The sequence below is a fragment of the Eschscholzia californica genome, unplaced genomic scaffold (genome assembly GCF_041429995.1).
Source record: "Eschscholzia californica isolate CP2 unplaced genomic scaffold, dmEscCali1.0.p SCAF_3, whole genome shotgun sequence".
Classification (NCBI taxonomy): Eukaryota; Viridiplantae; Streptophyta; class Magnoliopsida; order Ranunculales; family Papaveraceae; genus Eschscholzia; species Eschscholzia californica.
Genome location: NW_028238420.1, coordinates 32,520,961 through 32,538,177, shown reverse-complemented (window position 1 = coordinate 32,538,177; position 17,217 = coordinate 32,520,961). Strand labels below are relative to the sequence as shown.

Sequence of the window (17,217 nt, the reverse complement as noted above, 5' to 3'; positions counted from 1 at the left end):
GTGTTCGAGTACCCACAAAGATACCAACTCAAACATTATTGAGATACCAACTCAAACATTATTGACAGGGTTAGGGGTCAAGGGGCGTACTCCCCACAAAGTAATGGCACTATCTTTGTCGAGACAGACCCGACCACGTAGTAGCCAAGCCTGATCGTAACATGAGTCGGGTTTCGGACGTCCATGAGTGACACAGACTCGAGCATCGCTGTCGCGGACAGGGTTTCGGGCCATGTGGCTTACTTCCCAACCTTACCTAAGGGCTGTACACAACTGCCTTTCCTGGACTTCATAGTGAACTTTTTATTAAAAAGAAAGCAGTGAAATAGAGTGATACTCTCTCCTCCACAGAGATGATAACATTTAAGCAACCACAAATAAATCTAACCATAATATATCAACCTGAACAAGCTTTCTTACTCTTCTATCAAATGCTCTATGAAAATCCTCAAATCTTTGTGTTCTCTCTAACTGATATTCTCATATAACCCACAAACAAATCTTCAAGTTTATACCAAAATTTCGATAAATATCTTTCTAGGACAACTTTTTCACTAACATAACAACTCATTCTGCGCAGTATCTGTGCTTATTTTGTGTTCCAAATGCAACAGTTGATGACTTCGTAAATTTTTTTTTTTTTTAATTTCATGTATGTCGATTATGGAGAAAACAGAGATAATACAAAAATTTCACAGCATGTAGGTAATATCAAATTAAGAGTATTAAACATATTCATGTTCTGGATTAAACCAAATGCTATAGGGTTTTGCTAGTCTTGGTAAGACATTCTATGCCAACCAACTAACCATTATAGCTCGAGTAAAGTAAATGTGGGTGTAACCGATAAATTGCTCAACAGTGGTCCCAACTCCCAATGAGGCAATGATTAAACGATATTTTAAGCTGAGAGATGCGTATTGTTTCTCCCACGAAAGGTGAAAGATGATAAAGCTAAGAAAGAAAAGATGATAGAAACATTTCATATTTAAGAATACAATATTTTAGTGGGATAAAGTTCGATTTTCCTCACAAATTACATCGTTCTAAATTTGTCAAATAAAAAAGAATTTATAGCCCAAAAAACGGGTCCTAATAAGACATTTAGTCCTCTCTAATTCTATAAAGGGTTTCAAAACAAAAAAAAAAACAATATAAATGGATATCTAGTCCATTTGGTGTCATCTAGAGAAAAAACACAAATCTCTATAATACCAAATAAATCATAATTCCTAATCTAACCTTCCTCATATATTATAACTGATTTATCTTCAAAATCCATAAAGATCTTCTTCCATTTTTATCTCCCACACTCTCTCTCCAATCACGTTTTTAAACAAAGAAATATATATTATAACTGATTTATCTTCAAAATTCATAAAGATCTTCTTCCATTTTTATCTCCCACATTCCCTCTCCAATCACGTTTCTAAACAAAGAAACGTGATTCATTATTTTCAGTAACTGAAACCTCTTTATTCTCTCTCTCTAAATCTGATTCACATACCAAAACCTCCATTAAACTCAGAAATCTTGTTTCATCTTCATTAGATTGCTTTTCAAACATTCGTCTTCTAATCCAATACACAAGCTCAGAACTCCATTTCTATTTGGGTTATTTCCCTAATGGCCCCCTACTTTGTGACCAGCTTCCCGCCTGGCCCCCTACTTTACAAGAAATACCCATATGGCCCCCTTCCATTATAACACCGTCACTCTCTCTCCTCCATCATGTTTTCTCTCTCTGCCAACTCACGCCACATCATCTGTTACGCCACCTCATCACCTTCTCCGACAGAGGTCGCCGGCCGGCGACCTTCAATTTTTTTTTCTCTCTCTAAAAAAAAAAAAAAATTTATTTTTTTATTTCTTCTCAAATTTCCGGAAATTTGGCCGGCCGGCGACCAATGCCGGAGAAGATGATGATGTGGCCGTGATAGGTGACTTGGCAGAGAGAGAAAATGAGATGGAGGAGAGAGAGTAACGGACAGTTAAAGATAACGGAAAAAGGGGGCCATATGGGTATTTTTGCTAATTTAGGGGGCCAGGCGAGAAGCTGGTCACAAAGTAGGGGGCCATTAGGGAAATAACCCATCAATTTATAAGTTTTTGTGATTCTATTTCAGTTTATAGTAGTTGATTCTCTCTCTCTACATCTTAATCTACTGAAAATCTTCCATTAAAACAAAGAAATTGTTTCATATTCATTAGAGTTTTTCAAAATCAGTTTCTTAATTGTTAATCAGGTAAACAAAATTCTTCTTTAATGATTCTGTTTCAAATCGAGTATGTTATTATTGTATTTCTCTCTCTAAAGTTTCTTTAATGATTTCGATATTGATGAGATAATCCTTCATTACTAATTCCTATAAATCGAGTATACTAATTGTTGCAATCAATCATCATATCAGATATCTTTAGGTATGTAGTTTAAACCTAATGATATTCGTACTTTTTCTTCAGATCTGATTTTCAATCCGTACGGATTTATGAAACGTGGTTTTTTCGTACGGTTCCTCATAACAGAATTAACAGTACATGTACTTTATCATAAATTACCATAATTTATAGTAAATTATGCAAACATCTCCCGTACGATGTTTTTCAAAATGAGAACATGATATATGTATTTTCCGACAAATTATATATACTTTATCACGAATATTATATGGAACATTAATTATGCTTTAATCTCAAAAACAATACTCGTTTCATTATTAGAACAACTTCGCTTATATATGTAAATCCCGTGTACTTTGAAATAAATTACATATAATTTACGTAAATGTTCATGTAATTTATTGTAAATAATATACTTTTTTATATAATTTATATGTATTAATATCTCTCTCCATTTGTTATCACAGATGGAGTTCCAGGCAGAATCATCAAATCAAAATAAGCAAATCAAACTTGAAATACCCTTGTTCTTGTTACTTGACTTTTTGATTGGCTCCTCGAAATATTTCATAAGAAATGCACACTTGAATGGATCTTGATCATGATTCCTTGGAAAAGCCTCATATTCGGCCCCCTCCATTAGCATTCCAAGCAATAGGACAACATGGATGGGCACCATTATTGAACCAGAGAAGATTTTGTACGTTTTTTTTGTAAAGAATGTAAACGATGTGTTATGTAAAAGAAATTATGTGTAATGTAAAAGAAATTATGTGTAATTTACTGAACAAGACCTAAATACATTTGTTAAATTACGTTGTATACTTGACAAATGATGGTTTATTCGTCATAAATAATACATAATTTACGTATTTATTTCATAATTTGTATTCGATGAGTATTTATGTATGAGTAAAAACGAAAACAAATGCTGCTTTAATGTTCCCAGAAAAATATACTATTTCCAAAACTAAAAGTTAAGTGAGAGAAAGTGACATATATGTTTTGTATATTAACCCCCAAATCAAGCTAAATTGATCCTAGATTATATACTATTTCTAAATCTGAAAGTTAAGTGAGAGAAAATTGTTTTGAATCGAAAAAAAATTTACATAGTAAGATAAAGAAAATTGATTTGGTTTCCAAATCTGTAAAGAAGAGAGAGAAAATTGATTTGGAAATATCCGTGGTGATGACGTTTTGGTTTTGGTTAGGATTTTGGTTTCTGATTGATTCGGATAATAGGAAAGAGAAAATTTGATTTCCAAATCTGTTTAGAGGAGAGAGAAATTATGATTTGTTTATATCCATTTGTTTATAATAAATCTCCATATTTTTGGCTAATAAATCTCCATATTAAATCTGTAAAGAAGAGAGAGAAAATTGATTTGCAAAAGTTTGGATTTTGTTTCTAAACAGATTATAGAAGAGAGAGAAAATTTCGTGAGAATCTATCCGTTTTTTCCTAAATTTATCCTAAAATCAAGGTACATTAAACCGTTTAAAATTTTTGTCCGTCCCCACATATTAAAATCCCGCGAAAAATGACCGGGACATGGAAGGAATTATGTAATATATATTAAGGATTTTTAGTCCTAAGAGCAAAATGACTAAAAATCCATTTTTTGGGAAGATTGGACCCTAAATCCTTTTTGAACATTATTTTGGGCTATATACCCACGGACCCAATAAAAAAGGTTATTTTGACATAACCATGTATTTTACTATACTGGGCGTTGTTCCCATTTCAAAATACGACTTTGCATTCAAAGTTGTATTTTTTTCGCTAAATTCCGGGTCCTTATTCAACTTCACTAATGAACTATACCATTTTCGAATACTAATTTAAAAGGGTCGTTTGATGTTGGCCCCCTAATTTACTGATTTTTGACATTATCCCCATTTTAAAATGTGAATGGATTGCATAAAAATAAAATTTGTGTTTTGCTAAGTTCTAGTAAAGTGGTCGTGTAGCAATGACGAAATTACCTCCTTTTATATAAAAGACTTCGACCCGAATCATTTCTTTCATTGTCAAACAACACCTTCACCACGACCATGTTAGACGGCAGGGGCGTGGGTGAGGGGGTGCGACCGGTGCGGTCGCACCGGGCCCCCTCTTCCCAAGGGCCCCATATCTGAAAATTCAAATTGAGTAACCTATATATAATTTAAAAGTCAATGTAATACAATAGCAGGTTGGCTCAGATGGCTTGTGCCTTGCCCCATGCTATGAAGGTCTCGTGTTCGAGTCCCTTGGATTACAGTGTATTTTCTTTTTCTTTGTCTTTGTGTTTTATGGGGCAACAAGACTTGGTTTGGACCGTGATGTCATAAGGCCCAATATTAATATTTTGTAGCCCCCACATAGATATTTTAGGTAGATATGGGGTAAGTTGGTTCCACCAAGACTCTAACGACATGTCATTATTATTTCATAACACATGTTTATTTAGATGCGTTAGATAGCAGTAAAACTAAAAGAACAAAACTAGATATATAATGTTTCAATTTTTTTTCCTCTCTTAATGTCATCTTTATTTTTCTTACACTCCTCCTTTCTTAAAGACTGAAAGGCCCCTAAATCTTAATTAAGTCTAATAACAAAAAAAATATAAAATGATTCAAAAAGTGAATTGTAGCTTAGTTAGTAAATATTTTGCACAACAAGTATGTCTCGAGTTCGATACACTCCCCCCTTATCAATTTTTTTTGTTTATTATCTCAACGCATTATTCTCCCGAACGATTAATAGTAATAACAACTATTAATCATAGATAAATCACTAGTTTTGTTTAAAGACTAATTGTGAAGTATGATACTTATTGTCATTTTCTTTTCATTGAATAAATTTAGTTCTATGTGTATGATTTTTTGCTTAAAGAAATTTTAGGGAGAAAAGAAATAGACAACTTAGATTCATCCGAGATAAGAAAAAAATTTCTAGTTTAATTTATTTGGATTTTTGCTAAATGCATTATATTTGGAAACGAAATTTGTTTTTTATCATTATCGGAGAAAGGGCCCCCAATATTTTGTCGCACCGGGCCCCGAATTCTCGGCCACGCCACTGTTAGACGGAAATTGCCTCCCTTTATACAAAAGATTTTAACCGAAACCATTTCTTTCAACGTTAAACCTCACCTTCACCAACCACCACCTTCATCTTCTCCTTTATCGAGCACAATCAACATCTTCTTAATCTTCCTCATCATGGTGGTTGTCGTTGGTAAAGGAGAAGATGAAGATGGTGATGAAGGAGAAGATAATGGTGGCGGTGGTGGTTGAGGTAGCAGTTGATGGCGAAAGACATAGTTTTGATTGAAATTGTCCCTATTATCAAATGTAATTTTATCATTGCTCGCATTTGCCATAGATATACACGCCACTTAACTTTGTTTAGAGTTCAATAAGAAATACTTACTAGAAGTTTAAACCAAAGATATTTTCAAAGTATGTGCTCACCAAATATTGTAGGATATGCTAAAATAGCCAAATTTAAAAGGACAATAATTCATGCCCACTAAGAAACCCTAAATCCTATTTTATTAAGGCTAATACCAATTTGATATTTGTGATTAATTTGGAATAGAGTTTCTTTAGTTGCTCAACATTGTAATTTAATCCACACAACAATGATACTCTGTATCAAAGTTAACATTGTTTTTCTTTTTTTCATCATTCTTTTCAAATTATTTTAGTCAGTATCTTTTTTTCTTTCGTCTCGTTCGTAAAAGTGTCGGTAAACAGTCATCGATCTCTAATGTAATTTAAATTTTATAAGTCAGAATTACTCACAAATGGCCGATAGATCATCAGCTGACAAATTTTCCAAGCGAAAAGAAACAGAACAGCGAGAAAAAAAACGTTGTGCAAGAAAAATAAAAGAAAATATTAGTTGTTAAGTTTAACTAATTGAATTATAATTGTAGGAGTGAAATTAGAATGCTGGACAAATATAGGACCGAAGTTTTCATTAGTCACAAATTGGTGGCCTATTAGAATTAACCATTCTTATTAAGAAAAACCCTACTATTTTATTTAGTGGTTGGATGGTAACTTCATCCGGTCCATTCTCTCTCTAATAATGGTCTAGATACATTATTGACCTCCCATCCGCTCCTCTCTCTCTCTCTCTTTATCCTACTTTCCCTTCTTGAAGATTCCCTGCCGTTTCAAAGTTTGGGTGGTGTTGGACGAGCCCACGTCTCCTTATCATATTAGGTTTAGTTTTAGCAAGTCTTTGGCGGTTCCGTCACGGGCGGGGCTTACCTTCCGTGTTCAACCATCCAACCCTAAATCTATAAATTCAAGTCTTCCGATACTTCCTTAACCCATTCTCATCTTTGTTCTTGTTACCATCTATCCCAAAATTCTCTCTTTTGCTATCCTAATTCAGCCCCTCTCAAGGTAAGCAAGAATTTTCCCCTCTCTAGTTTCTTCTAATTCTTATTAGGTTAAATTCTTTATGTTATCTAGGGTTTTTATTTGGGATCGCTTGATTCGATCAAAATCATCGTATAAATTATTCTCGTCTGGTCTATTTGTTGATTTCTCCCTTATTTGGTTTCAATTTTATCTTCATTATCATCTGTTCTTTATCTCGATCATCGTAACTGTATCTGTCTGATCTTGATTTCTCTGTTTGATTGTTAGATTAATCGCAATTGTGTTCTTGATTTCTTCAGATACTTCGATTAGTTTGTTTGATTGTTGTTTTGGTTGGTCAAAACCTAATTATTTTGTGATCTTGCTCTGTTACAGATGCAGATCTTCGTGAAAACATTGACCGGAAAGACAATCACTCTTGAAGTCGAGAGTTCCGACACAATCGACAACGTTAAGGCTAAGATCCAAGATAAGGAAGGTATTCCTCCAGACCAGCAACGTTTGATCTTCGCCGGAAAACAACTAGAAGACGGCCGAACCCTAGCCGACTACAACATCCAAAAGGAGTCGACTCTTCATCTTGTCCTCCGTCTCCGTGGAGGTATGCAGATCTTCGTTAAGACTCTCACCGGAAAGACAATTACTTTGGAGGTTGAGAGCTCTGATACCATCGACAACGTCAAAGCTAAGATCCAGGACAAGGAAGGAATTCCACCGGATCAGCAGAGGTTGATCTTCGCCGGTAAACAACTTGAAGATGGCAGAACCCTAGCCGACTACAACATCCAGAAGGAGTCGACTCTTCACTTGGTTCTCCGTCTTCGTGGAGGTATGCAGATCTTCGTCAAGACTCTCACCGGAAAGACTATTACCCTTGAAGTTGAGAGCTCTGACACGATTGACAACGTCAAAGCCAAGATCCAAGACAAGGAAGGTATTCCTCCAGACCAGCAGAGGCTGATCTTCGCCGGAAAGCAGCTTGAGGATGGCAGGACCCTAGCGGACTACAACATCCAGAAAGAGTCAACCCTCCATCTCGTTCTTCGTCTTCGTGGTGGTATGCAGATCTTCGTCAAGACCTTGACTGGAAAGACCATCACTTTGGAGGTGGAGAGCTCTGACACCATTGATAATGTCAAGGCTAAGATCCAAGACAAAGAGGGAATCCCACCAGACCAGCAGAGGTTGATCTTTGCGGGAAAGCAGTTGGAAGATGGTCGGACTTTGGCCGATTACAATATTCAGAAGGAATCGACCTTGCATTTGGTTCTCCGATTGAGGGGAGGTATGCAGATCTTTGTTAAGACCTTGACAGGGAAAACCATCACTTTGGAGGTGGAAAGCTCGGACACCATTGACAATGTCAAGGCTAAGATCCAAGACAAGGAGGGAATCCCACCAGACCAGCAGAGGTTGATTTTCGCTGGTAAGCAGTTGGAAGATGGTAGAACCCTAGCTGATTACAACATTCAGAAGGAGTCCACTCTCCACTTGGTTCTCCGTCTGAGGGGAGGTATGCAGATCTTCGTCAAGACTCTCACCGGAAAGACAATTACCTTGGAGGTTGAGAGCTCTGATACAATTGACAACGTCAAGGCGAAGATCCAGGACAAGGAAGGAATCCCCCCAGACCAGCAGAGGTTGATCTTTGCCGGTAAGCAGTTGGAAGATGGAAGGACTCTAGCTGACTACAACATCCAGAAGGAGTCCACTCTACACTTGGTCCTTCGTCTTCGTGGTGGTATGCAGATCTTTGTGAAGACGTTGACAGGGAAGACAATCACCTTGGAGGTAGAGAGCTCGGACACTATCGATAATGTGAAGGCGAAGATCCAGGATAAGGAAGGGATTCCACCAGATCAGCAGCGATTGATCTTTGCTGGGAAACAGTTGGAGGACGGAAGGACTCTTGCTGATTACAACATTCAGAAGGAATCAACCCTTCACCTTGTTCTTCGTCTTCGTGGTGGCAACTGAATGTTTGAGTTTCTGAGTTCTTGGTCTGTCTTGGTTAGTAAGTTTGTTTCTGGTTGGTTATGTTAGATGGTAATGGCAGTACTTGAAGTCGCCAAAAACTATTGTCTATGTTCTCTTTTTTTTTTTTTCTTAATGTTTGGTATGAATGGTTTGGTCTGGTTGCAGCAATATCAGTAGATACTTGCTGCTATGTTTAATCTGATAAATAAAATTTGGAGTTTTAGTATGATGATCAATAGCTGTATATAGATTAGGTTTTCTCAACTTCATTGAAGCTAAACCTCTGAAGGGAGGAGTTTGAATCACCTTAGGTGGTTTTGGGGTTTGAGCTCTTACTCTTCTATCAAATGCTCTATGAAAATCCTCTCATTCTCGACAAATTCACATTCCCTTCTGTTATTAAATCTTGTGCTCAACTTCTTGCGATTGAAGAAGGGGAACAAGTTCATGGGTTTGTTTTGAAAACCCAATTTGTATCTGATTTATATGTACAGAATTGTTTGATTCACATGTATGCGAAGTGTGGAAAGGTTCAATGTGCTCGTAAGGTGTTTGAAGAAATTCCTAATGAGAGCAAAAATGTTGTCTCTTGGAACTCTGCTATCAATGCTTTTGTTAAATCAGGTGATGTTGATTCTGCTCGTAAGTTGTTCGATGAAATGCCTAACAGAAATATTGTTTCTTGGAATTCTATGATTGCTGGATATGCTAGGGAGTTATTAGCAGAAGAGGCTTTTGAGCTATTTATTGAGTTGCAGGAGGTTTCTGGTCTAAAACCTGATGAATCTACTTTGGTGAGTATTATTTCTTTGATTTCTGATTTGGGTCTTCTTAGTTTGGGCAAACGACTTCATGGGTATGCGATTCGTCATGAATTCTCAATGGAGGGCGATCTTGGTTCAGCATTAATTGATATGTACTCAAAATGTGGTAACATAAACCATGCCTTGCAAGTATTTAAAGATATTGGGGTTAAAAATGTGGGTCATTGGACATCGATGATTGTTGGATTTGCAATTCATGGATTAGCAGAGACTTCTCTTGAACTGTTCTTAGAAATGCAGAAATCAGGGGTGAAGCCTAATTCAATAACCTTCATAGGTGTCTTGAGTGCTTGTCGACACAGAGGTCTAGTTGAAGAAGGTCTAAAGCAATTCAAGACTATGAGAACGACATATGGGATAGAACCTACAATCCAACATTGTGGATGTTTAGTCGATCTTCTTGGTCGTTCTGGTTTTCTAAAAGAAGCTAAAATGGTGATTGAGAATATGGAGAGTGAACCTGGACCTGTGATTTGGGGCACATTGCTTGCTGCTTGTAGGAATCATGGAGATATTGAGATTGGAGAGATAGCAGCAAAGAAATTGGTTGAGCTAACACCAGATTATGGGGGAGGGTATGTTCTTTTATCTAGTCTCTACGCAAGATCAGGAAAGTGGGAGGATTTCGGACGAACAAGGAGCATGTTAGGAAGGAGAAGGTTGGAGAAGGTATCTGGATTAAGCTGGATAGAAGTGGACAGTGAAATCCATGAATTTCTTGTCGGCGATAAATATCATCCAAGGAGTGATGAAATCTATAGGGTATTGGATGGAATAGAATGTAAATTGAAATGGGCAGATATTTAAACCAGGTAAAAAAACAGATAATTATCATCAGTTCTAAATATTCGTCCTAGGACATGAAATAGTGTATGTTCACACATGAAATTCATGTGTAAGTTTTATAACTAATCCCAATTGAAGGGTTCACTGCATTTGTTGCCATATTCATATAAGTTAATGGAAGGTGGACGAGATATGTATGATGTTGCAGTACCAGAATTCGAAGTTGTACATTCATAACAAAAGAGGTAAATTATATGTAAATAATTGTTTTAGATTTCATAGAGATGAACGATCTGATTCCAGTTCGGACTAGTGGATGCAAATTATATTTGAGAGTGCTTGTATGAATCTTTACTATTTGAAAACAGGAGTCATGTTTTTTGACAATCCATCTTCAGTCGTTAATAGTTTACTTTTTCTTATTCTATTTTCTACGTTCTTATATCACCCTAGTGAAATATATATATATATATATATATATATATATATATATATAGACTATAGTTTCAATTGAAATCATTAGACATAGTTCCTTTGGGAATAGAAGAGCATGAAAATGTCATTTTAATGCAAGGTTCTTTAGTTTGGCTACTCAAAAGGCATTTTTAGTATGATGAAGATAAGAAGAAAAGAAAGAAAAATGTCAGACTAAAGACTAAGAAGAACGAGAAGTAAGAAAACAAAGACAAAACAGTCATTGTAGATCGTAGAAATTACAGTGATTCATAGAAGAAGAAAAACTGAAATCTATAAGAATATTTTGTTGTATTATTCCTTGGCATGTCAGTTGTTATAGATTGATAACTGCTGGTCTAATCCAGCTTTGGTTGTGGAACTGGTGTTGGTTATGGAGATGCAGGGTAGAAAGAGCTTCATATGCATGGGAAGATGTCTGATGGATAAATTCTTTAACCTGTTTACTTTTTCTCGTTTCCTAATTCACAGCCTGATTTTATTAGATGCATGGAGAATGGATGATCTTATTCAAAGTCTTCTATGCGAAAACTCAGACTTGGAGAGTGACCTAGCAGATATGCGCAAAGAGTCCAAGAGAAGAAGATAAACCGGTTCCAGTTCAATCTTTGTAAAACCCGCTGTAAGTAACTTAATTGTACTAATTTCGGTAGACTCTTTGGAAAAAATTGGGATTGAGTACGGATATTGTTTATGTTGAAACTTAATTAAATCAAATCTTTTTTTGACTTTGAGCAACGGATCAAATTTTGCAGTTCGAATGCTCAAATTTTATAAATAACCCAATGGGGGCCAAAACCCGTCGGGGTTGATGGACATTCCACTCCCTCTCCCTCAAAATAAAACACTTCATAACATTTGGACAAAATTAATTTTCTAACTGATATTCTCATATCTTCAAGTTTATACGAAAATCTTGTACATAGATCTTTTTAGGACAACTTTTTCACCAATATAACCACTCGTTCTGCTAACTTTTTCAGATGGTTTCATTTTGTTTTGGGTTATCATCAGCAAGACATGGATTAAGGAAGTTAAGCTTTCAGATTTTGAGTTTCAAACCCTTAGCATTAGGTTATATTTTCATTATTAAATGATATAATCAAGGAGATAACAACATCAATATGTAGGTTTGAAGGGAAAATTCATTTAAAATACAAAATGGATAGGAAGGAATCTCAGTATAAAAACAAAAGTTACCCTTTCCCAGCATAAAGTGAACACCTAATTAGTCTAGCTATGACAACCTCTTCCACTTGCCTTTATTCTTCTCTACAGGTACTTGACATGCAAACCCTAGAATTCACTATAAATACCCCCCCAGCACCTGATCCTTCTTCATTACCATCTTCATCTGCCTACAGTATTCAAAGTTAAATCCAATTCATCGACAAAACAACAACAATGGCTGAGTTCAAAACCATAGCAGTTCTTTTAATGGTACTATTGGCAGTAGCTGAGGCTTCCATCTACAGGACAACGACAACAGAGATCGAGGATGAGCTAGAAGAAGGGAACCAGTCGAGGCAGAGGTGCCAAAGAGAGATGCAGGGGATGCAGATGAACAGATGCATGCGGTACGTGGAGGAACAATCACAATATATAATGACTCCTAGCAGCAACCCAACACGCCAAATGAGGCAGCAATGTTGCAATGAAATGAGGCAAGTGAGCGAGGATTGCAGGTGCGAGGCTGTGAGGGAGATGATGAGAGACATGAGACAAGGCGGTCAGTACCAGGGCCAGGAAATGCGAGAAATGATGGAAACCGCAAGCCGACTTCCTTCTATGTGTGGAATGAGGCCTCAGTACTGCACCATCCGTGGCCGTGGTTACTGAGCTTTTCCACTCATGCATACGCGCAAGCATGCATAGTGAGAATAAATAACTCACCCTTCCTAAGTGGTCTCAAGATAGATGCTAAATTAGGGTACAGTTAGGAACACATCATCGTGTGTCTTTCTATCTGCTTTCGGTTTTAGTTTACTTCTTTCTTGTAGGCTATATCTTCTTCTAAATAAATGAAAGGTGACTCTTTTTAATTCATGCATGCCTGACCTCGTCAATCACTACTCTTTTTTAATAAAAGAACAATTGATCTACGACATACCCTCTAACCTTTGGTAATGTAAGCTAATCCAATAATAGAACTACAGAATCTGTAGCATGTTTACCCCCCTTTGGATAATGCATCCAATGGAAGAAGGCTAGCTCTCGTTAGGGAATTTCTCATCACAAAAGGAACAAAATAGATTGATCGAAGATAAGAGAGAGAGGAGAAGCCCATACGGGATAATATGATAGTATTTTATAGCACAGTTTACCTGCCATTGATAGGGGCTCTGGTATTTTGGTTGAGCAAGTAAACAACTACCTTGATTTCAAAGCACAACCGCTGTTCAAAGAATGTCAATGCGAAAAAAATAGATTCTATTTCTATAACAAAAATATGTATAACAAACGTACAATTGTTTTTTCTACATAACAAACAAGATTCAATAGTCAACTAGAAATTCATTAAATGACTCAACACCACGACATGATACTGCGACAAGTATCTTTATTGGGAAGGGTGAGAGATTAGCTTAGACGTCTAGTAGCCGGACGGGTGGGCTCGAGTACCCACAGAGATACTCGAACATTATTGACAGGGTTAAAGGCAATATTGACAGGGTTACAGGCAAAGGGGCTTACTCCCCACAAAGTAATGGGCTAATCACACTATATTTATCGAGACAGACCCGCCCATGTAGTAGCCAAGCTCGATCGCGCACGGTAACCAGACGGGTTGGTATCATGAGTCGGATGTGCATAAGTGACAGACTAGAGCATCGCCTGACAGTGTTTCGGGCCATGGGGCTTACTTCCCAACCTTACCCAAGGGCTGTACACAATTGCCTTCCAGGACTTTATGGTGAACTTTGTAGTAGAAAGAAAGCACTGAAATAGAGTGGTACTCTCTCTTCGACAGAGATGATAACATTTAAGCAACCATTTCTGATATCAAACGCATCATCATATCCATTCTCTTCTCCCTCTCTTCTCTTTCAATGCAAAACCATTAAACAAATCCAACAATTTCATGCTTTCACCATTAAAACTGGTGAATTCCATGAAAACCCTTTCACCCTCACAAGAACTCTAATCATAGTTTATCAACCTAAACAAGCTTTCTTACTCTTCTATCAAATGCTCTATGAAAATCCTCAAATCTATGTATTCTCTCTAACTGATATGCTCATATAAACCACAAATAAATCTTCTAAGTTTATACAAAAATCTTGTTCAAAGGTTTCATTTTGTTTTGGGTATCAGCAGGACATGGATTAAGGAAGTTAAGGTTTCAGATTTTGAGTTTCAAATCCTTCGCATTAGGTTATATTTTCATTATTAAATGATATAATCAAGGAGATAACTGTTAGAGTATAAAGATCGAGATGAATCGAGATCCGTAGATATCCGTATCAACCGTCCAAGATATATGAAGATATTATTTATACTTATCCTAGATAGAGTCCTAGGAAAATAAGATAACGGAATCACTCTATAAATAGAAGTGACCTCTATGTAAAATACATAGAGGTCACTTCTATTTATAGAGTGATTCCGTTATCTTATTTTCCTAGGACTCTATCTAGGATAAGTATAAATAATATCTTCATATATCTTGGACGGTTGATACGGATATCTACGGATCTCGATTCATCTCGATCTTTATACTCTAACAATAACAACATCAATATGTAACTTTTGGAGGGAAAATTCATTTAAAATACAAAATGGATAGGAAGGAATCTCAGTATAAAACAAAATCAGTTACCCTTTATCAGCTTAAAATGAACACCTAATTAGTCTAGCCATGACAACTTCTTCCACTTGCCTCTCTTCTTCTCTACAGGTACTTGACATGCAAACCTAGAATTCACTATAAATACACCCACCTCCTGAATCCTTCTTCATCACCATCTCCATCTTCATACAGTATTGCAGGTTAAATCCAAATCCACAAGGCAACAACCATGGCTCAGTTTAAAACCATAGCAGTTCTTTTAATGGTACTATTGGCAGTAGCTGAGGCTTCCATCTACAGGACAACGACAACAGAGATCGAGGATGAGGTAGAAGAAGGGAACCAGTCGAGGCAGAGGTGCCAAAGAGAGATGCAAGGGATGCAGATGAACAGATGCATGCGGTACGTGGAGGAACAATCACAATATATAATGACTCCTAGCAGCAACCCAACACGCCAAATGAGGCAGCAATGTTGTAATGAAATGAGGCAAGTGAGCGAGGATTGCAGGTGCGAGGCTGTGAGGGAGATGATGAGAGACATGAGACAAGGCGGTCAGTACCAGGGCCAGGAAATGCGAGAAATGATGGAAACCGCAAGCCGACTTCCTTCTATGTGTGGAATGAGGCCTCAGTACTGCAGCATTCGTGGTCGTGGTTACTGAGCATATCCACTCATGCACACGTACAAGCGTGCATAAATAACTCACCCTTCCCAAGTGGTCTCAAGATAGATGCTAAATTAGGGTACAATTAAGAAACACATAATCGTGTGTTTTCTAACTGCTTTAAATTTTAGTTTACGCCTCTATTGTTGGCTATATTTTCTGCTAAATAAATGAAAGGGTGACTTTTTTTAATTCATGCATGCCTGACCTCATCAACCACTATTCTTTTTAAAAAGGAAAAAAAGTAGATTCCATTTCTATAACAAAAAGATGTAAAACAAACTTACAATGGATTTTCCCAACCACCACCATAGGAATGACATGCTACCGCGACAAACATCTTTATTGGGAAGGGTGAGAAATTAGCTTAGCCCGAACCTGTCTAGTAGGCGGAGGGTGTGTTCGAGTACCCACAAAGATACCAACTCAAACATTATTGAGATACCAACTCAAACATTATTGACAGGGTTAGGGGCCAAGGGGCGTACTCCCCACAAAGTATGGCACTATCTTTATCGAGACAGACCCGACCACGTAGTAGCCAAACCTGATCGTGCACGGCACCTAGACGGGTGGGTAACATGAGTCGGGTTTCGGACGTCCATGAGTGACACATGCTCGAGCATCGCTGTCGCGGACAGGGTTTCGGGCCATGTGGCTTACTTCCCAACCTTACCTAAGGGCTGTACACAATTGCCTTTCCTGGACTTCATGGTGAACTTTGTAGTAAAAAGAAAGCAGTGAAATAGAGTGATACTCTCTCCTCCACAGAGATGATAACAGTTAAGCAACCACAAATAAATAAATCTAACCATAATATATCAACCTGAACAAGCTTTCTTACTCTTCTATCAAATGCTCTATGAAAATCCTCAAATCTTTGTATCCTCTCTAACTGATATTCTCATATAACCCACAAACAAATCTTCAAGTTTATACCAAAATTTCGATAAATATCTTTCTAGGACAACTTTTTCACCAACATAACAACTCATTCTGTGTGCTTATTTTGTGTTCCAAATAAGGAGTATTAAACATATTCATGTTCTGGATTAAACCAAATGCTAAAGGGGTTTGCTAGTCTTCGTAGGACATTCTATGCGAACCTACCTAACCCAACATCACATAATAGCTCGAGTAAAGTAAATGTGGGTGTAACCGATAAATTGCTCAACAGTGGTCCCAATGAGGCAATGATTAAACGATATTTTAAGCTGAGAGATGCGTATTGTTTCTCCCACAAAAGGTGAAAGACATTAAAGCTAAGAAAGAAAAGATGATAGAAACATTTCATATTTAATAGTAAAATATTTTAGTGGGATAAAGTTCGATTTTCCTCACAAATTACATCGTTCCAAATTTGTCAAATAAAAAGGTTATTTTGACATAACTATCGTATTTTACTGTATTGGGCATTATTCCCATTTCAAAATATGACTTTACACTCAAAGATGTATTTTTTCGCTAGATTCTGGGTCCTTATTCAACTTCACTAATTAACTATACCATTTCCGAATACTAATTTAAAAGGCTCGTTTGAAATTGGCCCCCTAATTTACTGATTTTTGACATTATCCCCATTTTAAAATATGAACGGATTGCTTAAAAATTAAATTTGTGTTTTGCTAAGTTCCGGTAAAGTGGTCGTGTAGCAATGACGAAATTACCTCCTTTTATATCAAAGACTTCGACCACCGAACCGTTTCTTTCATTGTCAAACACCACCTTCACCACCACCATGTTAGACGAAATTGCCTCCCTTGATACAAAAGATTTCACCTTCACCAACCACCACCTTCATCTTCTCCTTTATCGAGCACAATCAACATCTTCTTCATCTTCCTCATCATGGTGGTTGTCGTTGGTAAAGGAGAAGATGAAGATGGTGATGAAGGAGAAGATAATGGTGG

At 36.9% G+C, this 17,217-nt stretch overlaps 2 protein-coding genes and 2 pseudogenes across 6 annotated transcripts; all 4 read left to right on the top strand.

The window, feature by feature from the left end:
* The first annotated feature begins 294 nt into the window (after positions 1-294).
* Positions 295-12,900, top strand: LOC147549605 (pentatricopeptide repeat-containing protein At5g66520 pseudogene; annotated as a pseudogene). Of its 4 annotated transcripts, none has more exons than XR_015238181.1 (4): positions 295-585; positions 9,063-10,621; positions 11,336-11,472; positions 11,834-12,900. The product of XR_015238181.1 is annotated as a pentatricopeptide repeat-containing protein At5g66520 pseudogene, transcript variant X1 (transcript). The 4 variants fall into 4 exon arrangements; XR_015238183.1 differs by having other exon boundaries at positions 313-585; positions 12,129-12,900; XR_015238182.1 differs by lacking the exon at positions 295-585 and having other exon boundaries at positions 9,034-10,621.
* Positions 6,404-8,992, top strand: LOC147549607 (polyubiquitin-like). Its single transcript, XM_086670802.1, has 2 exons — positions 6,404-6,810; positions 7,165-8,992. Exon 2 carries the CDS (start codon positions 7,165-7,167, stop codon positions 8,764-8,766), a length of 1,602 nt encoding a protein of 533 aa, XP_086526928.1. The 5' UTR covers positions 6,404-6,810; the 3' UTR covers positions 8,767-8,992.
* On the top strand, positions 12,255-12,689 carry LOC147549606 (2S seed storage albumin protein-like). The gene has a single exon (XM_086668350.1). It carries the CDS (start codon positions 12,255-12,257, stop codon positions 12,687-12,689), a length of 435 nt encoding a protein of 144 aa, XP_086524476.1.
* Positions 12,901-14,869: 1,969 nt separating the features above from the next.
* Positions 14,870-15,304, top strand: LOC147549604 (2S seed storage albumin protein pseudogene; annotated as a pseudogene).
* Positions 15,305-17,217: the final 1,913 nt, after the last annotated feature.

Excerpts from the sequence above, each read along its gene's own strand:
- LOC147549606 (XM_086668350.1), top strand. The coding sequence starts at position 12,255 with ATGGCTGAGTTCAAAACCATAGCAGTTCTTTTAATGGTACTATTGGCA.
- LOC147549607 (XM_086670802.1), top strand. The coding sequence starts at position 7,165 with ATGCAGATCTTCGTGAAAACATTGACCGGAAAGACAATCACTCTTGAA.